General features: G+C 42.1%; 1 protein-coding gene across 4 annotated transcripts in view; it reads left to right on the top strand.

Annotated features, from left to right (window-relative positions):
* Nucleotides 1–26,294, top strand: part of LOC131500861 (acyl-coenzyme A synthetase ACSM1, mitochondrial-like) — a 46,805-nt gene extending 20,511 nt beyond the window's left edge. For 3 of the 4 annotated variants that reach the window (XM_058710396.1, XM_058710395.1, XM_058710397.1), the window contains exons 3-14: nucleotides 337–547; nucleotides 2,692–2,899; nucleotides 4,912–5,052; nucleotides 7,003–7,162; nucleotides 11,169–11,248; nucleotides 13,581–13,704; nucleotides 15,955–16,035; nucleotides 16,586–16,687; nucleotides 21,981–22,108; nucleotides 23,389–23,488; nucleotides 24,374–24,493; nucleotides 25,972–26,294. In XM_058710396.1, the coding sequence (XP_058566379.1) occupies nucleotides 337–547; nucleotides 2,692–2,899; nucleotides 4,912–5,052; nucleotides 7,003–7,162; nucleotides 11,169–11,248; nucleotides 13,581–13,704; nucleotides 15,955–16,035; nucleotides 16,586–16,687; nucleotides 21,981–22,108; nucleotides 23,389–23,488; nucleotides 24,374–24,493; nucleotides 25,972–26,058 (1,542 nt within the window). In that variant the 3' untranslated portion in view covers nucleotides 26,059–26,294. Of the gene's footprint in view, nucleotides 1–336; nucleotides 548–2,691; nucleotides 2,900–4,911; nucleotides 5,053–7,002; nucleotides 7,163–11,168; nucleotides 11,249–13,580; nucleotides 13,705–15,954; nucleotides 16,036–16,585; nucleotides 16,688–21,980; nucleotides 22,109–23,388; nucleotides 23,489–24,373; nucleotides 24,494–25,286; nucleotides 25,447–25,971 lie in introns of those variants that run through there. The other variant, XM_058710398.1, reaches the window with a different exon arrangement.

Here is a 26,294-nt window from a genome sequence, read left to right as displayed (position 1 = left end):
AGTATTGTACCCATTTCATAGATGATAAAACTGAAGCACAGAGGAAACATACCATCTATGTGGAACTAAGACAGACACATGGGGAATGCAATTTTAAGGTTTTAATAGGTAACATGGAACTATTACTGGTTTCATGTGACTTGAGAGGAGGTAGTTACAGTAGACCAGAAGAAGTTGGCTGGATCATACCCTACCCACTTTCCATTCTATAAATGCTTTAAAATTGGATATCAGTTCTTGAGCTACATTTTCATGTAGGTAAGGTAGTGGGTTGGCCAAATAAGTGCCCTTTTCCTTTAACATAGGAAATAACACATGATGTATGATCTTGACCAGGAGGGCAAGAGAGGTCCAAACCCAGCCCTGTGGTGGGTGAATAATCAAGGTGATGAAGTGAAGTGGAGTTTCAGAGAGATGACAGACTTATCCCGCCGTGCAGCCAACGTCTTCACCCAGACCTGCGGCCTGCAGCAGGGAGACCGTCTAGCCTTGATCCTGCCTCGAGTGCCCGAGTGGTGGCTGGTGGTCATAGGCTGCATCCGAGCAGGTCAGTGACCCAAAGAGACCCCAACAGACTTTAGGTCTAGCCTGGAGCCAATGGGTCCTGAAATATTAACATTTCCCTGCCCTTTTTTCTTATTCTTCATAGTCTTTTTCTTTCTCAGACTCCTTCAAATATTCTTTTGCTACTTCTCACTGTCTTCCTCAACTTATACACCCTCAAACACAATGTCATCACTCTCTAATTCATACACAGACACAGACACATACACACACACACACACACACACACACACACACACTTTCTCTTGCACAGTTTCATTTTTTTTTTTTAAAAAACATCAATTGTTAACATTTTGCTCCCCTCCCACACTGAGACATTTAAGTATCAGTTGCAGACATTGTGGCATCCATAAATACCAGATAAATACCCATAAACACTGGAGCATGCATCTGCTATGATCCATGACATTCTCCTCACATAACCACAACAGAGTTATCACACCAGAAGTATAACTTTGATATATGTATATATCCGTGGCCAGAATTCTTTAATTGTCCCAACAGTGTATTTTATACCCATTTTTTGTTTGTTTAAATCCAAAATCTGATAGAAGGTCATGCATTGCATTACATTGTAAGGTCTCCTCAATCTCCGTTAATCTAAACTTTTCTGCATGACAACATCTTGGAAATGTCTAAGCCATTTGTTTTTCAGAAGGTCCCACAAAATTTGTATTTCTGACTCTTTTTTCAAGATTATATTCAGATAAACATTTTTAGTAGGAGTACTAAAAGGACAACATGCTTATCTCAATGCTTTACATCAGGAGATACATGAAGTCGGTTTATCCTATCATCGATGATATTATTTACAAACACTTTTGTAAGGCACAATTTCCCTTTGTAATTATTAAGTAATCTGTACTGTAATACTTTTGAGACTGTGTGAATATCCTGTTCCCCAACTGTCTTTCACCCTATTACATGAGAATCCATTGATGATTGTTGATTGAATTGAATATTATTATGGTGGTTTTATATGAGAATTTTCTAATTGTGTTATTCCCTACACATTTATTCTGTGGAGATTTCCCTTCCCCCTTTTAATTGCATATTTATGTATCTATATAATGTAGAATTTGTATGGGACTCCAGAATTTTTTTTTAATTGCTTTAAAATGCATGGTCATATATTTCCTCACGAATAGAATACTACATTAATCCATCAAGGTCATGTGGAATCAAGAATTAACAGCAACAGCAGAGAGAGTACAGAGAAGCCATGTCATCTGTAGAGCTGAGAGATGGCACATGGGAAATCCAAGACAAGAGCTGAGTGCTCTGGGATAGAATAAAAGAAGAATAGAAGTAAAGGAAGGAGAGTCCAAGAATGGGCATAAGACATGCACAAACTTAGTCAGGAGAAGTCTGTGTGAAGAATAGGCATCTTGAAATAGGGAATAGATTTGTAAGAGGAAAAGGTGGAGGGTGGGCAGTGCCTTCACTGTTGGGTGTTCAGAGTATGGTGCTTTCCTGGAGAGAGGGCACAGGTGCTGGTGAAGAGAAGAAAAGCAGAGGGGGAAGTCAGTGTTCTGTGGAACCTGAACAGGTAATAAAATGGAAGGTAGGTAGTAGCAAGATTCAGGATGAGCCATCTGGTGGAGAGATTAGAACCCAGTAGAGGCACACAAAGACCTGAACAAACTGTTGGTGATGGAAGATGGAAGGGAGTGTAGGAAAGTTAAAAGGATAATGTAGTTAAATTTGGGTATGAGGAATGAAGAAAAGAGAGGAGATTCAAGATGACACAAGGGACTGAAAGAGGAGGAAGTGAGAGGAGAAAAATGGAGGCAGGGATACAGCTAAACCTGGTGTCAAAGACACTGTGCTACTTGCGTCCATAGTCTGTAGTCCCAGTCCTAAAGTAGGATTCACCTGTCTACTGGCTTGATCCACCTAGAGTAGAAGAAGGTTAGGTCAGGCTTTTCAAATTTCAATATACATAGGAATCCCTTGGAGAGTTTCTTAAAGTGCAAATTCTGATTCAGTAGTTTGTGATGGGGCATGAGATTTTTGTGGTGCTGATGGTACTGGTCCATGGACCATACTTTGCACAGCAAGAAGCTAGCAGATTTCTATGCAGATAAGCCAGGCCTGAAACCCCAAAGTTCCTTTTTTCATCCCCAGGAATAATCTTCATGCCAGGAACCACCCAGATGAAAGCCAAGGACATTCTCTACCGATTACAAGTGTCTAAAGCCCAGGGCATCATGACCACAGATACCCTTGCCCCAGAGGTGGATTCCCTAGTTTCTGAGTGTCCTGCTCTGAAAACAAAGCTCCTGGTGTCTGACCATAGCCGTCACGGGTGGCTGGACTTCCGATCACTGATTAAGTAAGTTTCAGATCTGATGAATGTGTTTTCTAAGGAAGGGCAAGAGAAGACCATTCACTCCCAAGTGCTGGTAGACAAACATTCAGTGGGAGAAGGTCACCTGGACTGATGCCAGAAGACTTCTCTTCCCAGCTGTGCCCCTGATTTGTTTTGTGACCCTGGGCTGGTTCCTTCCCCTCTCTTGGATGCAATTGCTTTATTTGTAAAATAAGAGTATTGAACTTCTATGCCTCTGTCACTACAGTCTAAACACTTTAGTGCAAGTGAGATGAGTCAGAGGGTTATTGTGTTGAATCTTCCTTGTAGGTAGGGAATCTGAAATATTATTTTTATATAACAAACAAATATATGAAGAGGTTGAATGAACGTATAAGATGAATTTTTAAGGGAAACTTGAGACTGCAAGAAAAATTGAGGCTGTGGCTGGTAGTCAGCTGGGGGAACAAACAATTTCCATCTTTTAGGTGCTGCATAGCTTTAAGGACACCTCCCAGGGAAAGTTAGGGAAGTGTTGGAAGTAAGAAAGACCCCTTCCACCCACAACTCTGACTCTGTAAACCTTTAGACATTTTTTCTATCACCTGAAAACCATGCTGTGTTTGTTTTCTTAAAGTAACCCCTCAGTTTTTAAAGTTCTTTACTTCAGCCTCAAAAAGCAAATATTAGGGTGAAGTCATATCTTACACTGGATTTTAAAGTCAGAGAACTAAAAGAAAATGGCTTAAATAAAGAATATTCTTGGGGTGCCTGGGTGACCCAGACAGTTGAGCATCTAACTCTTGATATCAGCTCAGGTCATGATCCCAGGGTTGTGGTACTGAGCCCCGCACTGGGCTCTGTGCTGAACGTGAAGCCTGCTTAAGATTCTGTTTCTCTGTCTCTCTCTGTCTTTAAAATAAAAAAACTTAAAAAAGGATATTCTTTAGATTCCCTTAAATTGCCGAAAGTCAATATGGTACCATTTCTCAGCAAGAGTTGGTGTTACTGGCAGCCTTGGGATCATTTGCAGTTACTATGATTGAACACCATAGGGAATTGGCATTTATAAGCATAGACCCAAAGGAGAAACTGTCAATTCTGAAGCCCCCAAGAATCAAGGCACACTGGGGGGACTCCAGGCTTACCTACCATCTCAAGTTTACACCAGGACAGATGTGCATTTATGTTTCTTTTACTCTCCCTCATTTTCTTTTCCCTGCCCCTCACAGCCAAGGTTATGGGGTTAAATTCCTATAAAGCTACTTCATATATATATATATATATATATATATATATATATATATATATATAACAAGCTTAGCAGTGTGGTTAAGAGCACAGTCTGTGGATCAGACTGAATTTGAATCCTGACTGTGCCACATGCTGGCCAAATGTCTTCAGGCAAGTAATGTAACCTTTCTGAGCCTCAGTTTCCTCCTCCACAAAATGGGCACAATAAAAGCAGTACTTCTCTTTTAGGGTTGCTCTGAAGATTGAATGAGTTCTTATTTGTAAGTCACTTAGAGCAGTGCCTGAAAGATAGTAAGTGCTATTTCAATGTTTGTTACGTTAAAAATATTCCACTAGGGGCGCCTGGGTGGCGCAGTCGGTTGGGCGTCCGACTTCAGCCAGGTCACGATCTTGCGGTCCGTGAGTTCGAGCCCCGCGTCAGGCTCTGGGCTGATGGCTCGGAGCCTGGAGCCTGTTTCCGATTCTGTGTCTCCCTCTCTCTCTGCCCCTCCCCCGTTCATGCTCTGTCTCTCTCTGTCCCAAAAATAAATTTAAAACGTTGAAAAAAAAATTAAAAAAAAAATATTCCACTATATTTCCCCCCTTTTGTAAATGAATAAATGTCAGTCTACTTATCCAAGTCACTTACAAATTCCGTTTGATTCCTAATACAAGGAGAACTGGTTTTTCCTCCAGTGTTGTAAACCTCCATTTTTCTGACTCCAAGCCCCTCATATTGGATCCCCAGGGATCCCAAAGCAGGAAACGTGACTTCTCCCCTATTGTACTGAATCCCTTTGCAGATCAGCATCCCCAGATCACACCTGTATTAAGTCAAAGACGCTGGACCCAATGGCCATCTTCTTCACCAGTGGGACAACAGGCTTTCCCAAGATGGCGAAACACAGTCATGGACTTGCCTTGCGATCCTTTTTGCCTTCATGGTAGGAAAGAAGGCATTGACTTAGATGCTGGGCCACAGATCTGGAGTGGTGTGTGTATGTGTGCATGCGTGTGTGTGAGCACACGTGTGGGTTGGGAAAAGACCTCTAAGTAGAATTGACTCCATCCTGTTTCTTCCCTCTGGGCTCTTTGGTTCAGACTCCTGAGAGTCTTGAGATGTAGACACTTGGAATGCTAACGGTTTGCTGACAGAGGCCTCTGATGACAAAGGAGACACATTTAGGTCCTGCCTGAGCACCTTTACAAGAGGTGTGTAGGAAATGTGTGCCCACATTCAGCAAACCACACAAATGACAAGCCATTGTGTCCCTCTCAATTGACTCAGGGTTTGGTGGTAAAAGACACAATGTTTGAACAATGCCACCTGAAGTGGCAGGTCCTTTCCTCTTCCCAGTTATGAACACATGAAACTTGGAGTTACCCAGTCGTGAGCTCTCAGGAAAAAGAATACCTGGGACCAAGCCACAACACGCCACTCCCCATAACCTAGAACATAGAGGCTGAAGCCTTGGGTTAATCACTTAATCAACGTTTAACTGAGCCTCTTCTCCCATCTGTCCCTACCTCAGATAGTAATATTCACACCAGATCAAGTTCTATATATTTTCTAACTTACTAACCAGACCAGAGGGCAGACAAGGCTTTTTGTGGACAGTGGCTATCTGTGCAGATGCAGCAGTTTGCAATGGTAGCAACTGAGTAGCGAAACCCTGGAGGAATAGGGGTGGAAAGAAGGCAAAGGCTTTCTGTGCAGTCTGAATAACAAGAGCACAGGCACAAAGATATTAAAAGTAACATTATAGAACTACAGACACTTGAGGATAGCTGGTGCTCAGGGTGTGGGGTGAGAGACATATGGGAGGAGTTGGGAACCAGTGAGCAGGGCTCAGGATCTTGTGGGCCTTGGTGTAGAGTTTAGAGTTTTTTAGGCAGATGATGGAGAGGTATTGGAGTAATGGGATGTATTTTAGCAAGGGAAAGACCTGATAAGATTTGTGTTTTGAAAAGATCACTGTGGCTGCAAGATGAAGGGAAGCAGAAGGGGTTAGGATCTGCTGGGTTTGAGGTGCCTGAGGGACACTGCAGAAGAGATGTTCAGTGGGTAGTTGGGTCTGAAACTGAGAAGACAGGTCTTCCCAGCTAGTAGTATTCTGTGGGTGAGCCACAATCCTAAGAGGGCTGGGATGAGGGAGGGTGGGTTGTTTATTAAAGTTAATAGTAAATAGTAAAGCTCCTGTTAATAGTAAAGCTCCTCAAAGCCATAGTTTAGTAAAAAGTAAACTATTACTAATAGTAAATAGTTAGTAAAGCTCCCATAGCTATGGGAGGATTGTGTTTTCTCAAGGAATTATGCACACAGACATCCCTCAGAATCACTAAGATAGGATTATTAATTAGGTGGGGTATTAATTAGGGGTCTTTCTCTCTCTTTCTTTATTTCTATCTCTCTCTCCCTCTCTCTCTTTCTCCATCATAAATGACAGAAAGCCCAATCTCAACCTCTTTAAGCCTAAAAGTGAATAAAGGAATTTATTGGATCATGAGGCAGGGCACTCCAGGGTTTGGCTTCAGACATAGCTAGAGTCTCTGGATCAGGTTTTTATCTCTCCATCTGATGTGTTTTGTTGCTCTTCTAAGAAAGGCTTATCCCTTGTTATGCCCAAATGGCTGCCAGCATTACCTAGGACTATATAAGTAACAGAGTCAATTCCCAGCCTTAAGGATCATTATAACTAAACCCATTGAAATCACACATGACCAGAAAATAGGATTTGGCATGCTTTAGGGACCTGGGGTGGCAGTGTGTCTGGAGCCCACTCAAACCACATGCACTGAGAATGAGAGGTGGGTCACCCCTGAAAATCAGAGTCCCCAGCCCTTGATCACATTCTCATGATCACCTAGCTGAGGTCACTGTATTTTGGAGTTAGCAGGAAATGTCTACAACTGAAGACATCTGATGTCTTGTGGTGCATTTCGGACCCAGGCTGGATTCTGGCTGTCTTGGGGTGCCTGTTTGAACCATGGACATCAGGGTCTACACTCTTCATCCATCATCTGCCCCAGTTTGACCCCAAGGTCATTCAAGAGGTAAGAAGACAAACCTTCCACTATCAACAAACTCCTAGAAGAAACTCATGTTTCAAACTCAAAAGCTGGCCTGCTGAGAAATATTTTATGTAGCAAAAAGTCTCATTAGCATAATATAACCCTGGTTCTGGGTTTCTCAAAGTGCAGAACACTGAATTAGTTACTGTATAAGAATAACACTACATGAAACCTTGAAGAAAATACATATTCCAAGCCCTTCCCCAGGGCTATGGATCAGATTTTGGGGCTTGGAACCCTGAATAAACATTTAAAAAAAAATTTTTTTTAATACATTTTTATTCATTTTTGAGACAGGGAGAGACAGAGCATGAACAGGGGAGGGTCAGAGAGAGGGAGACACAGAATCTGAAACAGGCTCCAGGCTCCGAGCCGTCAGCACAGAGCCCAACGCAGGGCTCAAACCCACGGACCGTGAGATCATGACCTGAGCCAAAGTCGGCCGCTTAACCGACTGAGCCACCCAGGCGCCCCCTGAATAAACATTTTAAGAGATTAAACCAACCAGAGAAAGCTCATGTCTCCTGGATCCTGGACCCTGTATCTGCCAGACCATATAGCTGGTGTGTGTGTGTGTGTGTGTGTGTGTGTGTGTGTGTGTGTACGTGTTTTGTTGTTGTTATTGCTGTTGCTCAATTTAATGAAGTGCTTAAAAACAGAGCCCCTAGAAAATGACAAATCTGGCTTCTCATGCCACATTTGACATTTACTTGTGGTTTACTTGCTACTGTGAGCCTCAGTTTCCTCATCTGTAAAATGGGAGTTTTAATAATTCCTATGTCACAAAATTGTTGAAATATAAATGAGATGGTACAGGAGAAGTGGGTGAAGTGCTTAGCCCTGAGTTGGCATACAGAGGCACCCGGCATGCAGTGGTGGCTGCTGTTCCTGTTAGGTGTATCTCACAGTAATAACTCAAGTCACCCGTGTGAACCCTCTCATTGTACTTCCATTCACCCGAAAATGTGTTTTCCATCTCAGAGGTACACCTGCCCCTCCACCTCTCAAAGTCCCCTCCCCACAGCCCCTGCAGATCTTGTTCTTTTCTCTGTCCTTCTGTTAGGAGCCCTTCTCATTAATCTTGCATCCATTAAACCTTTTCTCCTGTATTTTCAACCCCTCACTTCTCCGTCTCCATTAATCTATCATCCATTAACTCTTTTCTCCCATGTTTTCAACCTCTTCATCTTCATGAACTGTACTCCCCCTTAGTCCATAAACATATTCAAAGTTCCTCATCCTGAAAAGTACCTTCCCTTTACCTGGCTACACACTGGACCAACCCAGTCTTTCCTCCCTTGGTATCAAATTTCTCCATAGACAATTCTCCGCTTGCTCCAGCCACATCCTCTTCACCCACGTTACTCCTGAACACTGCAGCCCTACAAGTGTCTGTCCTCACCCTTCCTCTTCCTTCTAAAAAATCTCCTCTACTTCCATTTCACCAGCATGGGCATCCATTCAAGGGGATCTCAAAACTGTACCTTGGGTCTAGTCTTCTCCCTCCATGCAAATTCCCCCTTGTTGTTCTACCCCAGGTCCATCTGATGATCCCTCCAGCACATCAGACTACATTTCTCATTTCTCATTCCTCACCTCATGTCAATATCTGCCTCTCCATCATTGTTCACTGCTCACATCCTGCCAGTCCCTGAGGCTTAAAGTTGCACAAAGAACGCCGAATCCACCTTTCCCCTCCCCTCCTCCACTAGTACATGGGTGTCTCCAAGGTCTCAGTGTGTTTTAAGCTTGAATTAGTTCAAATTATTAATTACACAAATTTACATACACACATACACACACACACACACGAAGACACAAACAGCAGCATTTGAAAGTTTAATTATTTTGATTTATTTTTCACTTGTGGGGTGCCTCAGTGGCCTAGTCAGTTAAGTGTCCTACTCTTGATTTCAGCTCAGGTCTTGATGTCAGGGTTGTGAGTTCAAGCCCCACATTGGGCTCCATGCTGGGAATGAAACCTACTTAAAAAAATGAGCAGGACATGAGCAGACATTTCTCTGAAGAAGACATCCGGATGGACAGCAGACACATGAAAAGATGCTCACCATCACTCCTTGTCAGGGAAATATAAATAAAAACCACAAGGAGATATAAACCAACACCTGTCAGAATGGCTAAAATCAAAAAGACAACAAACAACAGGTGTTGGCGAGGATGTGGAAAAAAAGCAACCATCATGCACTGTTTAGTAGGAGTGCAAGCTGGTGCAGCCACTGTGGAAAACAGTATGGAGTTCCTCAAAAAATTAAAAATAGAATTACCACATGACTCATTAATTGTACTAGTGAGTATCTACTCAAATAATATGCAAACACTCTTTCCAAAGGATATATGCACCCCCATATTTATTGCAGCATTATTTACAATAGCCACATTATGAAAGCAGATCAAGTGTTCATCCATAGATAAATGGATAAAGAAGATGTGGTATATGTATGTGTGTCTATATATATGATGGAATATTACTCAGCCATAAAAAATAATGAAATCTTGCCATTTTCAACACCTTGGATGGATCTAGAGGGTATAATGCTAAATCAGTAAGAGAAAGACAAATACCATATGATTTTACTCATACAGAATTTAAGAAACAAAAGGAACAAAGAGAAAAAAGAGACCAACCAAAAAACAGACTCTTAACTATATAGAATAAACTGATGGTTACCAGAGGGGAAGTGGGGGGGATGGGTGAAATAGGTGAAGGGGATTAAGAATATACTTCTCGTGATGAGCAATGAGTCATACATAGAATTGTTGAATCAGTATATTGTACATCTGAAACTAATATAACACTGTATGTTAATTATACTGGAAAGAAAGAGAGAGACAAGAAAGAAAGGAATAAATGAACAAAGGAAGGGAGGGAGGGAGGAAGGAAGGACAGATGGATGGAAGGAAGGAAGGAAGGAAGGAAGGAAGGAAGGAAAGAAAGAAGGAAGGAAGGAAGGAAGTTGATTGGACTCAGAAAGAGAGGGACTGGCGCCCCTAGGTGGCTCAGTTGGCTGAGTGACTGACTCTTGATGTTGGCTCAGGTCATGATCCCAGGGTTCTGGGATCAAGCTCTGTGTCAGGCTCCACACTGAGCAGAGAAGCTGCTTGAGATTCTCTCTCTCTGTGCCCATTCCTCTTCCCTATGGTTCTGCATGGAAGGTATATATATTCCCATTTTACAAATAAGGGAACAGAGTTGCAGAGGAATTAAGTAACAGGATTGAAGTCAGGCAGGCAGACCCCAAACCCACATTCTCTCCTCTTCAGTGTTCTTGCCCTCCCAGGGTACCTCCACTCTGACCTGAAACTGAAAGACTCCCACTTCTAGCAAAACCATGGTGAATACCAGACATTTTAGACTCTATCTGATCTCCAGCTAAGGTCAATCATCCTCAATTTACTTCCTGCCCTTCACCTGTCTAAATCTAACCTCAGTCTTCCTAAAGTTACTTCTTGTGCCTCTCCTGTCTAAATAAACCATCTTTTGACTATACCTAAGTGTTTCTTCAATCCTGGAGACTTTGCTCCTGTTACTCGTTCTACCTGCAAGAACCTCCTCCATTCCTCTGCCTATAGAGACCATATCCATTTGTTAAATACCGCAACTAAATGCCACCTGTTCCATGAGGTCCCTGGATCACCCAATCAGAAGGAGTATTTCCCTCTGCTAAGTTCTCCTTCCAGTATCTCTTATGACATCTACCAATTTCTGTCTTACCATTTGAGTCCTGTTTTATCTCCTCTATTATTAGTACAAACTCCCAGTTGGAATATTATCTAACTCTTTTTTCATTCCCCCCAACAGTGCCTGATACATGCTATGCACAAAATTCATGCTCAATATAGGTATATTGAAAGAAGTAACAAATGACTACTGGGCTGTCCTACAGGGGAGATCCGAATTAAAATGTTAATAGCCGATATTTTAAATCCTTACTATAAGAATAAAATTCCTTCTCTCCTCACTTTCTAGACATTGTTCAAATACCCCATCACCCAGTGCCTTGCTGCGCCAGCTGTGTATCGAATGATTCTACAGCAGATTCCTACCAGGTATGGTAGAAGTGGTGGTGGCTGGCTGGTCATAACAATCTTTGGGTAGGAATTTAAGGAATCCAACCTACTGTGATCTGACTTTTTAACTGTGGTTCTTTGAGGGGTGTGCAGGTGTGTGTGTGCTAAGTTAAGTGTTGGCTAATTATCATTAGTCAGTCTAATTGATTCCTTAAAGCAGGACTAAGAGATCCAAATGAGATGCTAAGTGAGTCTTGCATTATTGTAGGTTTATTATTTTTTGAACATTTTTCTTATGAAAGGACAAACATACAGAAAAATACATAACACATAAATTTATAGATTAATGAATTGTTGAAAACAAAACACCTATGTCACCACTCACATGAGTCACAAAAACAGAATATTGCCCACACCCCAGAGATATCTTCATGACTCCCTATCTCCACTAAAGGAACTCATATCTTGACTTTTATCGTGTTAATTTCCTTATTTTCCCTTACAGATAACCTCCTAAGGAAATAACCCTAAACAAATTATTATATTTTACTTTCCTTTGAACTTTATGCATGTACTCATACATTATTCTGGAATATCTGGCTTCTTTTTTCAACATTATGTTTTTAAGATGTCTATGTTGCTGCATGTTGCTGTAGTTAATTTTCATTGCTGTATAATATCCCATTGTATTAAAACATTGCATATTTTTTTCAGTTCTACCATTAATGGACACTCAGGTAGTTTTTATTTTGGGGTTATTAATGATAAGTGCTACTTTGAATTATTGCACATGTACCCTGGTGCATATAAGCATGCATTTCTGTCACATTTTTCTGGAATAAGAATTGCTAGTTCACACTGACACTACATTCTACAACCCAATTTTTCAAGATATTGAACCCATCTATGCTCCCACTAGCAAGGTAGGAGAATTCCCATTGTTCCATCACATTGGCATCATCTGTTATTGTCAGAGTTTTTCATTTTTCTCAATCTGATGGATGCATAGTTTTCTCTTCCTATAGTTTTCTTTTTGCATTTTCCCATGTTTGTGAGTTAATTTTAGCTAAACTGGAATCTGCTCTTTGAAACATATGGGCGTTTATGAATCTTTTAAAGACTCTGAAATTAAAATATTGCTCCAAAAATCAGAGTAACATGTTTTAAATATAGAATTAAAATATTAAGGTGTTTAATGACTACCCTTACAAAGCTAATTCTGAAACACAACTTGATTTTATTCATGAAGCCTCATGCTGGTTGGACTCCGTTTGTGTTTCAAAACTCATAATTAGCAACTTTTTGAAGTGTTCATCAGATGATTATCTTTGTCCAAATCCAGTAAAATCCAACCATGTCATAACTAGTGACTGCATCACACTCTGCCCATTTTATCTATTTTGAATAAAGCTGAAGAATGAAGAAAACACCTCAGTAAAACCAGCCCTCCCGTCCATCACCCCTAACTCTAAAGGTACCAGGACAGTGTGATGAGGATGGAAAGGTGGACAAGATGTCTGCTGCCTCTCTCATCCCCAACAGCTGATCTAGTCCAGCCCCAGGCCAGCTGGTAATCAGATCTCAGTCGCTTCTCCCCATGTCTTTCAAGGAATGCATTATTATTTTATGTCTGTTTTTGTCTCATTTATGGAAAATTTGATGAGGAAAATGAAGAGGATTTATGTCACACAGTGTGCCTACTACAAATGTTGACAGCCAACTTTTCTGCTCTTTCTGAAATTCCTTCTCTCAGGGCTGTTACCTACAACCCTTCTCTCTCTTCCTACACTCATCCTGGTCTTCCTTGATGTCCTGAGCAATTCATTTCCACCCCTTAACTTGCATTTTCTGCTCAGAAATACAAAAGCCCTTCAGTTCACATGACTCCACTCTTTTTTTTTTTTTTTTTTTTTTCAATTTATTTTTGGGATGACTCCACTCTTCATAGAAGGCAGTGCAGTTCTGTTATCATCCTAACAAGCTTTTGGGGAGTCTTATCTTCCACCCATTATGGTTTATAAAATATCCTTCTTAGCCACAGAGGATGTTAAGACAAGGCCTGAAAAATACGTCTTTGCCATCTTTTTACATCAACTTCCAAATTTGGTCCAAACTTTTGACCAAACCCATTAGCCTCACCACCACCACCCACCCCTTGCCAGAAGAGTTAATATGAACCACCAGGAAATGAGTGACTTTCCCTTGGCTTTGACCTCCAGTAAATTGCCCCAAAGGCAAGTAAGAACATGAGGAAGCAGGAGGATAAATGATCCAGACGGCAAGGCTATGAGTGAGCTCTTAACACTCTGGGCCTGGGACAGAACATCCAAGACCTGACCACAGTTCTGTTGATACCTTGCCTTTCCCTTAGTCTCAGGTTCCCTGCCCTGGAGCACTGCATTACTGGTGGGGAGGCTCTGCTGCCAGAGGAGCAAGAGGAGTGGAGAAGACGGACAGGCGTTCTGCTCTACGAGGTCTATGGACAGTCAGAAACAGTAGGTAGACAGTCCTTTCTGGGCCAGTCAGGATGTGCTTAGCCATGGAGCCCAGCAGAGGAGCTGAATCATGTGTGTGCAGAGGCCCCACTCTGCTCACAGCATTGCCTGAAGATGATGGGGCTTCAGAGTTTTAGGCTAGTTTGCCCCAAATCAGTTTGCACAAAGATAATTCACAGCTAATCAATGTGTCAAGAGGCCAGTGTGCTGAAAACTATTGGGTGAGGACTTTGAAAGTGGTCTAAGGACATGATGCCACTGTCCCTGTGATCATTAAGCTCTATGGAGCTCATCAAGGGTGGAGGGATGGGAGGTTCTTTCCAGTAACAAGGAGGCCACCATCCACAAGTTCTGCCCACTTCACCATCCCTTCCTAGGGTAACAACCACAACAGCCAGGAGTTGGCCCCAGAAGTTCATTTCTGGGGGTTTAGGTGAACAGCACACAGGTTTGATTGTGGGACACTAGCTGGAGTGGAGGAGGGAGCAGAGACTTTCTGTATATACCAAACACACATGCACACACACAAGCACACACACACACACATACACACACACGCACACATACACACACACACACACAGTGTGATTCTCAAAGGTGTCACTGAGCAACCATGTGGTGGGGCATTCAGAGTATCATGCATGTTGTAAACCACAACAACTTTATCAATGATAGTGGGGGCAGGTATCCCTCGTCCTACACATTCTCAAGCCACTTCTATTGCTGGACAGAGCCACTTCCCCAACCTCCTTATTATCCCCGAGGCTGACAGAGGGTTGGCTGCCATCTCAGGAGCTGCAGCAAAATGGCTATTTTAGCCTCAATTAATATACTTCACTGACTTTTTTTTTGGAAAAAAAATTCTTTTAAATAATCAGTAAATTGGTCTGCTTCAGGGTGAGATATATTAAGATTTCAAGTTTGTCCTTGTATGGTTCATAGTTTATATTTAGACAAGGTGGAGGGTGGTGGAATGGGAACTACCTACACCCATGACATCCCTTTACAACAATTATTTGCAACAATAGACAGAATACTCCCTTATACTTGACGGTGCTGTATTTCTCAATGTACTTTCATACCTACTGCCTCGTCTATGGAACATTTTCCATATGTCTGTACTGTGAGCAACAGCATAGCAAAGGGGAAAGAGCTTCCCCTCCCAGGAACTCAGACACAAGTTCAGATCTCAGCCTTGCCAATCACAGGCTTCGAGACCATAGGCATAGCATTGAACCTTCCAGAGTCTCTGCTTCGCCATCTCCAAAATGGAAATATTATCCAGTCTTTCTGGGTTGTAATAAGGGAGATGAAAGGATGTATATAAAGCTCTGGCTACAGTGTCCAACCGCTTGTACATACTCACCTTGCAGTTACTCTTGTATTTAAGCAGGGGTTGCACTAGAATGCTGGGGGGTGGGATATAGAAATGAATGGGGGCAGTCTCTATTCTCAGGATGCTTGTTATCCACTGAGAGGAACAGACAAGCAAAAATAAGTATGATGCTCTGTTGGCTACAATGGAAGTATGAGGGGAAAATACTACAGAAGAGTCTCCCAACTGACTTTTCTTGGGGGCTGAATAATAGCAGGTAGTAGTTGTTTATTGAACATAACCTGGTGTGCCTGGCACTGGGTGAAGGGTTTTCCATACACCCAGGTACTCTGGGAGGTATGTGTTATAATTACCCACCTTTACAGAAGAGAAATCAAAGAGGATTAATTGGCACACAACTGGAGTGAAGATTCACATCCATGAAACAGATCTTAGTCTGACTTAACTTTAGAAACAATGATATTTTAGAGTACCATAAAGGAGGAATATGGTGCATCAGGAAGATAAAGGGGGTGGGGCAGTTCTCTAGCAGAAGAGACAACACAAACAATATGAATACTCTCAACACAGCTCTGAATAATTACGACTAGGTTCCTGTCACTGTACAACAGCCCCAAGTAAACATTAATGGTTTCATGGCCTTCCTCCAGCAAATGGACACATGTCTGACATATAGTGGGCCCACCACACCTGATATTACATGCCCACACGTGCTGTGAACATCTGTAGACCAGAGTTGGGTCAATGCCTTGCACCTTACCTTGAATCTGGGCCTTCTAGCTTTCTCATAAGAGCTCTTTGCACAGCGTCAAATGACATTGGTGAGCCAGGATGCTGTGTATGGTTCTTGATGTATACATCAAGAATCAGCCAGGACTCTTTGACCAACCCCATTTTCTTTCTTTTGTAAACAGGGAATAAGTTGTGGCACTTTACGGGGAATGAAGATCAAGCCAGGTTCCATGGGGATAAGTATCCCCCCCTTCGACATCCAGGTTTGGTCCTAAAGACATTGGCCAGGAATAGTTAGGGCTTAGCTGGGATTGGACAATTGTGTGACAACAGGTGACAGAGCCAGCTGTTCCCACCCCACTCCCCTGCCCCAGTTGCCGTCCTTCCTCCTCTCCTCCTATTTTCCCTCTGATTTCCTTGGGAGGCTTCGTTTGAGAACTGCAGTATCCTGGGCAGGAATGCAGCTGAGCCTGGCAGCTGGAGGCCTCACACACAACAGATGGGACCAGAGCACCTGGAGCACCCTGGCATCTCTCTCCATCAGCTGGTGCTTCTAGTTTTTCCTCACCTGTGTCTTCCAGCTTGACGATGCATTTGCAATGCTTCTATATCCATGAAACAAATACACCCATGACTGGGATTTCACCATTTGCTGAATTCAAACACTTTTGGCAGTTTTAATTTATTTTCTGACAGGGCTTCTCCCCCCCATTTATTCTCACTGGTGTCACAGGAATAGTCAGCTAACGTTTGGGTGTGGCAGGTGTGTTGGGGTGGCCCTGCAGGGCGGGATTCACAGGCCTCTTGCTCCAGATCATTGATGAGAAGGGCAACATCCTGCCGCTCAACACTGAAGGCAACATTGGCATCAGGATCAAGCCAACCAAGCCCATTGGCCTCTTCATGTGCTATGAGGTAAGTGGTGACCCTCACCTGACCCCTTCCAGGCCCTGAAAATCCCTGCAGGGAGCTGTGTGGGTGCTGAGTGAGTGGGGGTGAATCAGCTTTGCACCCTGAGCCTTCTTCATACCTCCTGTCATTCACTCCAACTCAGTGAAGCCTCTTCTTTAAAAAACTTTTTTCAGTGTTCATTTGAAAGAGAGAGAGAGAGAGAGAGAGAGAGAGAGAGAGAGAGAGAGAGAGAGAGAGAGGTGGAGGGGCAGAGAGAGAGGGAGACACAGAATCCGAAGCAGGCTCCAGGCTCTGAGCTGTCCACACAGAGCCCCATGAAGGGGCTCGAACTCACAAATCGTGATCTTATGACCTGAGCCAAAGTCAGAAGCTTACCCAATTGAGCCACCCAGGTGCCCCCAATGAAGCCTCTTCTAATTAATCTCCCGTGTTCCCACATCCCTTCCTGTCCTAAGCCATCTGGCATTTAAGTGCTGATGGGGTAGAAAGAAGTCTGGTTTCAGAAGCAGCATACTTGGGTAACAATGATCTTTTGTGTTTGAGAGTGCAAGCTTTAACTGGGTTCACATCCTACAGTTCCACTTACCAACCACAAATCTGTTAACAATGCTGAGCCTCCAAGGGTCACTTTTGTCTGCACTTCACAGAGAAAGAAACTGCAGATTGGAAGAGTTGTATGTCTTCTGCATGTCAAATAAATGGCCGCTCTAGGATTCAATCCCACATCTTTTTGGTCCCCAGCACCTATATAAGAAATTGAGGGATTACATAAAACTGTGACAGATTCTAAGGATACCTGAAACTCTTAACCAGACAAACCCTAGCCTGGTTAGTAGTGGCCACTAAGAAGAAATTCTCAGCTTCCAAGATTGGCCAGGGGAGGGTGGACAGACCTTGAAATTTACCTCAGACCCATCTCCTTTCTCCACAGTAACAGCCATTCGTATCACTGTTGTCACTCTATGGCCTATGGCAGGGGAAGCGGGGCACTGGTTCTTTTGAGATATTATTGCCCAAAAGCAAATATGCAGACCCTAGCCTTTATTCACTGTAGCACAATTTTAAATGTGTGTAAAAGAGAAAATTGTAAACACAGAGTAACACGTATATACTTCAGTGGTTCTCAACCCTGCATTTGAAGAGATTTAAAAATATTAAATTTTGGATCCAACCACAGAGATTCTGGTTAAATTAAACTGGGAAAGTCCAGAGCAATGACAGTTTTTTCTTAATTGGAAATTATATATTTCGTTTTACAAAGATCTCCTCAGTCTATGCCCAAACCTGTATATATATGTATGTCATTTCACATGCTCTCATGACTATATGTTGTCACCCCTCCACTGAGATTTGTTTGCTTTTTTCCTTTCATTTTTTTATTGAGATAAAATATATATAATATGAAATTTATCCTTTTCACCATTTTTAAGCACACAATTCAGTGGCATTGAGTAAATTCACAATATTGTGCAATAATTACCACCATGCATCTGCAGAAAATTTCTTTCATCCCAAACAGAAACTCTGTTCTCATTGAACAACTCCCTCTTCCTCATATTCCTAGTGTTGGTAACCTTTAATATACTTTTTGTCTTTAAGAATATGCCTCTTTTAGGGGCACCTGGGAGGATCAGTCAGATAAGCGTCCAACTTCCACTCAGGTCATGATCTCACGGTTTGTGAGTTTGAGCCCCGTGTTAGACTCTGTGCTGACAGCTCAGAGCCTGGAGCCTGCTTCAGATTCTGTGTCTCCGTCTCTCTCTACCCCTCCTCTGCTCCTGCTCTGTCTCTCTCTCTCTCAAAAATAAACAGACATTTAAAAAATGTAAAAAAAAAAATATACCTATTTTAGGCACGTCAATTAAGTGGAATTGTGCAACATTTGCCTTTTTGTGTCTGGTTTCATTTCACCTAACACATGTTTTCAAGGCTCCCTCATGTTGTAGCATGTACCAAATGTCATTTTTTAAGGCTAAATGATATTCCATTATATGTATGTACTATGTTTTGTATATCCATCAATTTCTTAATAGACATTTGGGTTATTTCCACCTTTTGGCTACTGTGAATAATGCTGCAATGAACATTGGTGTGCAAGTATCTGTTTGAGTTCCTGCTTTCACTTCTTTTGAGTGTATACTCAAAAGTGGAATTCCTGGATCATATGGTAATTCTATATTTACTTTTTGAGGAATTGTCAAAATGTTTTCCACAAGTGGCTATACCATTTTCTATTTCCATCAGCAATGCACAAGTGTTCCAGTTTCTCCATATCCTTGCCAATATTTGTTAAATTTTCAGGTTTGTTGTTGTGTATACAATGGTCATTCTAGGGGCGCCTGGGTGGCTCAGTTGGTTAAGCATCCAACTTCGGCTCAGGTCATGATCTCACAGTTCGTGGGTTCGAGCCCCGCATCGGGCTCTGTGCTGACAGCTCAGAGTCTGGAGCCTGCTTCAGATTCTGTGTCTCCCTCTCTCTCTGCTCCTCCCCCACTCAGGTTCTGTTTCTCTGTCTCTCAAAACTAAATAAACATTAAAAAAATTTAAAAAAATACAATGGTCATTCTAATGGGTGGGAAGTGATATAGTATGTCATTGTGGTTTTGATTTGCATTTCCCTAATGGCTAATGATGTTGAGCATCTTTCCATATTCATATTCTTTTTTAAACTATTTTTTAAGTTTATTTATTTATTTTTGAGAGAGAGAGAGAGAGAGAGAGAGAGAGAGAGAGAGAGAGAGAGAACAAGCAGGGGAGGGCAGAGAGAGAGAGAGAATCCCAAGCAGGTCCTGCACTGTCAGCGTGGAGCCTGATGCTGGGCTTGAACTCACAAGCTGTGAGATCATGATCTGAGCTGAAACCAAGAGTCAGACACTTAACCGACTGAGCCACTCAGGCACCCCTTCATATTCTCATTGATCATTTGTGTATCTTCTCTGGCCAATTGTCTGTTGAAGTCCTTTGCCTATTTTTACAATTGGGGTTTCTGTTGTTGTTGATTTGTAAGAGCTCTTTATTCATTTTGGATATGAATCTCCTATCAGATATATGCTTCCAATATATCACATATATTACTTCCATTCAGTGCATTGTCCTTTTACTCTCTTGATAGTATCCTTTGATGTAAAATTTTAAAAATTTGATAAGGAACATTTTATCTATTTTTTTTTTGTTTCATGTGCTTTTGGTGTCATAGTCAATAAATAATTGCCAAAAACAAAGTCATGAAGACTTTCCCCTATGTTTTCTTCTAAGAGTTCCAGAATTTCAGTTCTTCTGTTTAGGTTCTTGACCCATTTTGAGTTAATTTCTGTGTATGGCATATGGTAATTTCATTCATTTGCATGTGGACATCCTAGTTTCTCAGTGCCATTTGTTGAAATGATTAACTTTCCCACTGAATGGTCTTGGCATTCTTGCCTAAAATCCAGTTGGAAGGGAACCTAAAAAGAGATGTCATTCAATGTTTTTAAAATGGTTTTTTTAGGGGGCACCTGGGTGGCTCAGTCCAACTCTTGATTTTGGCTCATCATGATCTTATGGTTGTAAGATTGAGCCCTGCTTCAGGCTCCACTCTGGGCGAGGAGCCTACATAGGTTTCTCTCTCTCTCTCTCTCTCTCTCTCTCTCTCTCTCTCTCTCTCTCCCCCTCTGTCCCTGCTATCTTGTTCACTCTCTCTCCTTCTGCCTCTCTCTCTCTCTCTCTGAAAAAAAAATAAGCTCAAAGTAAAACAATAAAACTTTTTTTTTTCTGGAACCTCTTAAAATCATTTTATGTTCCACGTGAGGGATGATGCTAACACACTGCTTAGTGGTTGAGTGCAGAGGCTGAAGAGTAAGAATTTTAAATTCAAATACCAGCCCTTCCACTGACCAGCTGAGTGACTTTGAGCAAGTTATTGTGCTTTTCTGAACACTCATTTCTTCTACTAAATGGGCTGTAAAAATCTAGCCCCACATGAAACCTGTACATGCATGTTCAGAGCAGTTCTATTCACAACAGCTTCAAACCAGAAACAAGCCAAATGCCCTTCAATAGGTGGACATCCAAACTGGAGTTCGTCCATAACATGAAATACCATTTAGCAATAAATAGGATCAAAGTACTGATGAATGCAAGAAACTGGATGAATTTGCAGAAAATTATACGGAATGAAAAAATTAAAAAAAAAAAAAGAGCTAGACCCAAAAGGTTGCATACCATTACAGGATTCCATTTATGTAACATTCTTAAAATGACAAAATTATAAAACTGGGGAATAGATTAGCCACTGTCAAGGGGTTTGGGATTTGGAGGGAGGAGGGAGGGAAAGCAGGAGGAAGGTCGGTGTGATACAAAAGAGCAATGATCCTTGGGACTGTAGGAGCCTTCTGTGTCTTGACCACGGCGGTGGATGCAGGAACCTGCACATGTGATAAAGTTGCAAAGTACTGAATACACCAGACACACATACATAAGTACAAATAAACCACTGGGAAATCTGAGATTGGTGGATTGTAGCAATGTCAATATCCTGGTTGTGATATTGAAGTACAGTTTTGCAAGATGCTACCATGGGGGAAACTGGGTAAATGGTACACAGGATCTCTGTGTTATTTCTTATAACTGCATGCAAGTATACAATTATCTTAAAGTAAACAGTTTAATTTGAAAAATACCAGCCTTACAGGCTTTCTGGGAGGATCGGGTGAGATAGTATTGGGGGAAGGAAATTCTTTTAACAAAAGTTTTTGACACCTCTCATTTTTTCAGACACACTGTGAATGCTAAGTTGAGAACAATAAATAAAAGGGTCCATGCTCTAGTGGAAATTTTATTCTACTAGAGCTCCACACAAAAATTTGTCCTTAAAATTGGCTCAATATTGTCCACTAATTGGCAAGTAGTGTGCATTGAGTACTTGGATGTAGTGAAAATAGACTCAGAAAGATTACAAAACTTGTCTCAGTGCCAGGTAGAACAAGAAGCAGAATTTGAACCCAGATCTGAGTACCAGGTTGTGGGTCATCATCGCTAAACTAATTGCCTCCAGGGATGCCTGGGTGGCTCAGTCGGTTGGGCATCTGACTTCAGCTCAAGTCAGGATCTCACACTTTGTGAGTTCAAGCCCTGCATCAGGCTCTGTGCTGACAGCTCAGAGCCTGAAGCATGCATCAGATTCTGTGTGTGTGTGTGTGTGTGTGTGTGTGTGTGTGTGTCTGCCCCTTCCTCTCTCTCTCTCAAAAATAACAGTAAAAAAAATTTTTTTTAATTTAAACTAATTGTCTTCAACAAACGGGTGCTGTTATCTTTTCAGGACAGCCCACTAAAGACTGCAGAAGTGGAGTGTGGGGACTTTTACAACACTGGGGATAGAGCAACTATGGATGAAGAGGGCTACATATGGTTCCTTGGGAGGAATGATGACATCATCAATTCCTCTGGGTAGGTATGATTGATCTGAGCCAGGAAGCATCACTCTCACATGCCTGATGGGATCTAGCTTGTCCATACATTTGTCCATGCATTGGTGATTTGATCCTCAGGCTAATTCTGAACAAGCTTTGTCTATAAGGTCCTTTTCTGGGGCTATCTGTGTATCTTCCCCAAGCCCTGCATCCAGAAGAATCAATCAAAATGAAGTTCAACAAGGTCTTCAAGAGGAACATAAGACATTATACAATTTAGGGGCACCTGGGTGGCTCAGCTGGTTAAGCATCCAACTTCTGCTTGTGTCATGATCTCGCAGTCTTTGAGTTCAAGCCCTATGTCGGACACTGTAATGACAGCTCAGAGTCTGGATCCTGCTTCAGATTCCCTGTCTTCCTCTCTCTCTGTCTCTTCCCCTCTTGCACTTTGTCTGTCTGTCTGTCTGTCTCTCTCTCCCCAAAATAAATAAACATAAAAAAAAGACATTATACAATTTAAAGGATTTGGAAGGGAAACTTTACTTTGACCCCTACTGGTTGAGGAAGCTTATTCTATGCTTGGCTTCTCTGATCGGACACAGCATTTCACAGAAAAACTTAATAATAAGTAATAGCAATTAAACTCTATGGAGCACTTCCTATGTGGAGGCACGCTCTGCAGTGCTTTATATAATCCAGCTCTCAATGCTAGAAGGTACATGCAATTATGCCCATTTTGCATATGAGGAAACTGAGTTACCAGTGAAGAAAGTTTCCTAAAGTTTCAAAGGGAGCAGGCTGCAACCCAGATTTGAACTAGTTATCTGGCTCTAAGTCTGTTGTCCCTAACACTTATGTGATTTAAAAGATTTTTGGCATATTACACTAGAGTAACAAGTCCTCTTGGAGATTTCAGGGAGTGAGTTTGTTTCCTTTTTTAATTTCTAAAACATGCTAATATAGTGGGAAATAGGATACAGAGTTTACATGAATGTTTAAGGTAAAAGTTGAGGCTGCCAATAGGTTTCATGCCAGGGGAAGCTGCTTGAGCCAAGCCCTGGAACCCAGGGAGGACTAAACCTGGGCCCTCTTCCCAGACCAGCAGCAGTGAGGTGAGAAACCCTGGGGAGCATGTGAGTGTTGTATTGTGTACATGAAGTGCAAGACAGAGGAAGGTCACAGGTATCTGGGCTCCCTGAGACAGTTATCCTACATGGCAAAGGAAGATGTGACTCTGCAAAATATGACACTTGAAGGCCTGGGTCACCCAGCCCTGCCAGCTGCTCAGAAACCAAGAAGGAGTCATTGATCCTCCAGGTACCGAATCGGGCCAGCAGAGGTGGAGAATGCCCTGGCTGAACATCCAGCAGTGGCTGAATCAGCTGTGGTGAGCAGCCCAGACCCGATTCGAAAGGAGGTAAGGAGGAGGACACAGAGGTCATCTTGTCTGTGTGTGCGCACCTGGAAGGCCAGTGCAAGAAAGACATCCCCCAGGCCCTATTTTCCCAGTCTCCCACCTAAGGTGAAGGGAGGGCAGAGAGCATGTGCATGTGCATGTGCATTTACACTGTGTGGTCACCAGAGGGCACTGGGCCAAAACTGTGACAAAATGGTGCTTGTGAATGAATCCTGCACACTGAGGCCTCCGATCTGCTGTTGAATGAGCCCTTGCTCTGTGCCAACTCATTTCCCCCTCATAACAGCCTAATTCTTTAAGGATTCTGATATCCTTTTTTACAGTAAAGAAACAAGCATAAAGAGATTAAGTAACTTGCCTGATCACAAAGCTCTTAAGTGGTGGAGGTGGAATGGGAATTTGAGTAATCCTTCTCTGGATCATGCATTCATTGATTCAACAGGTGTGTGCTGACTACCTACTATGTACAAGGCCCTGTGCCCTGTAATAGGGACATAAGTAATATAAAACTATTTAATTACCAACATTTATTTCATGCCCACAGAACTCTATCTACAATAATAGTAAAAATGGTGATGATAATGATAGGAATACAAATTATTTAAACTGGCTTCATGTTTTGCATGTAATATCTCAATGAATCTTGACATAAATGCAACGAGGGGTGAAGCTATGCTATCCCCACATCACTGAGAAGGAAATGGAGGCCGAGAGGTTATTTTATAAGACAAAGAGTAGAAATTGGAAGCATGGAAACTGGTCATGTTCTTCTGCAAAGGCTCAACTCTCCCCTTGTTTTTCCATTTACTTAATAAACATTTACTTTTTAAACTATACAATTGGTTGCCACTCAGCCTGAGCCTTCACTCTGGTTCTGCGCTACAGGTGGTGAAGGCATTTATTGTCCTGACCCCGGAATTCCTCTCCCGTGACCAGGACCAGCTCACCCAGGAGCTGCAGCAGCATGTGAAGTCAGTGACAGCCCCATATAAGTACCCGAGGAAGGTGAGTGAGGGCAGATGGATGGGATGTGCTCCCCTCCAGTGGTTCCTGGGGCTCTGCTGCCCCAAATCCTCTAGGGTGGCCAAGGAGAAGCTTATGTAGCCAATAGAATGAACATTTTCCTAAGCAGAAGAAGCAGTTCAACTCAGGGATATGGGGAACCAACTTAATCAGAGGGAACATTTGTCCTGTGTCAAAAACATGGCTGGCAGGTCAACGTAAAGAAATAAATTGAGACAAGTGCCCAGAGACATCAAGATTATTTGTAATCTTTGAACATTTGGAAAAGAAATTCCAATCAATAACTGCTACACATTTTAAAAACATTATTCGTAGTAAGAAATACATTCTAAATTGCAACCCAGTACATGTATAGATACATAACAAATAAAGGCTAACAAAGTAATATTAATTCTAACATACAATACATTCTGAGAGTTTTTATTCTACTTCATTTGTTTTCAAGGCCATGTGCAACCTATGGAAGTGTTCAGGAATAGAGAAATGATTACATTATTTATGGTATTTAATGTAGTCCTATAATTTAAAAAGACAATGCAGATCTTTTATTTGTAACTTGAAAACATCACAGTATCTTATTAAGAGAAAAAAGCAGGCTGTAAATGAATATACCTAATATCATATTTGTTGGAAAACAACAGTTTGAAAGGATACATGTGCCGCAAATTAACATTTCCTTCTTTTGTAATAATACGTTGCTGCATTTTCTGAATGTGTACAATCAGGACATAAAGCTATACAGCTAACATTTATTGGCATTCACTATGTGTACCAGGTCCTGGACTCAAAGATTTACATTTTTACTATTTGATTTAATCCTCTTCAAACTTGAGATGCTGTAACCACCCATTTTACAGAGCAGAAACGGAGGCTCAGAGACTCCCAGTAAATTGCCTGAGGTTGGAGTTAATAAAAGGATGGAGCTGGAACTCAGACCCACGTGTATCTGACAAGAGATCATGCTTTGAATGTTGGGCTGTCCTGCCTCTTAGGAGGAAAACAGAGGATGCATGAAAGTTAGGATGGACTAGAGGTTATTGTGGGTAACAAATAGCCCCAAAATCTTAGAACCTTATAATAAGGGAAGTTTCTTCCTTGCTCATACCACATGTCCACCATGGTCCTCCTGGGACCAGGATAAAAGAGTACCCACCATAGGTGACTACTAGATGCTATAAGAGATGGACAGAGAGGTGACCAGACTCAGTTGTTCCCAAGTGTTGTGTTCAAGGTGGCACACTTCACTCCCACTCACATTTCACTGGTCAGAGCATGTCACAGGGCTACGTCCAGCTTAGTGGGTCAAAGGACAATGTGACATACTTGGTGGAGCCTAGTGAGGCCACTACATGGTGCCAGCCTGTCTGGGGGACTGTGCAAAGGCAAAGAAGGGAGGTGGGGCATTGGTAGTAAATGATAGCAGGACTAAGTCAGGATGGGTTTGCTTCATCCTCAACCAGGTGGAATTTGTCCCAGAGCTGCCCAAAACCATCACTGGCAAGATTAAGAGAAGTGAACTTCGGAAAAAGGAGTTTGGTCAGATGTAATCAGCAAAACACTCAGAAACCACTCTGTAATCTTGACCACATCCTTGGCTGCCTCAGTTTCCCCACTATGGAGAGGGTGAGGAGGGGAATGTAGACCACTGTTTTGTAGCATCAGGAGTGCCCATGTTCTAGCATTTTTGTTCTCTTAAGTTAATATGTTAATTGTCTTCCCTCCACATCCCTGGGTAAGTGCTCCAAATGTGGTCTGGTAATAAAACATTGACATCAGCATCCGA

This window comes from Neofelis nebulosa, chromosome 18, assembly GCF_028018385.1.
Source record: "Neofelis nebulosa isolate mNeoNeb1 chromosome 18, mNeoNeb1.pri, whole genome shotgun sequence".
Taxonomy (NCBI): Eukaryota; Metazoa; Chordata; class Mammalia; order Carnivora; family Felidae; genus Neofelis; species Neofelis nebulosa.
The sequence above is the reverse complement of the archived record's forward strand: the minus strand, read 5'-3'. Positions and strand labels throughout refer to the sequence as shown.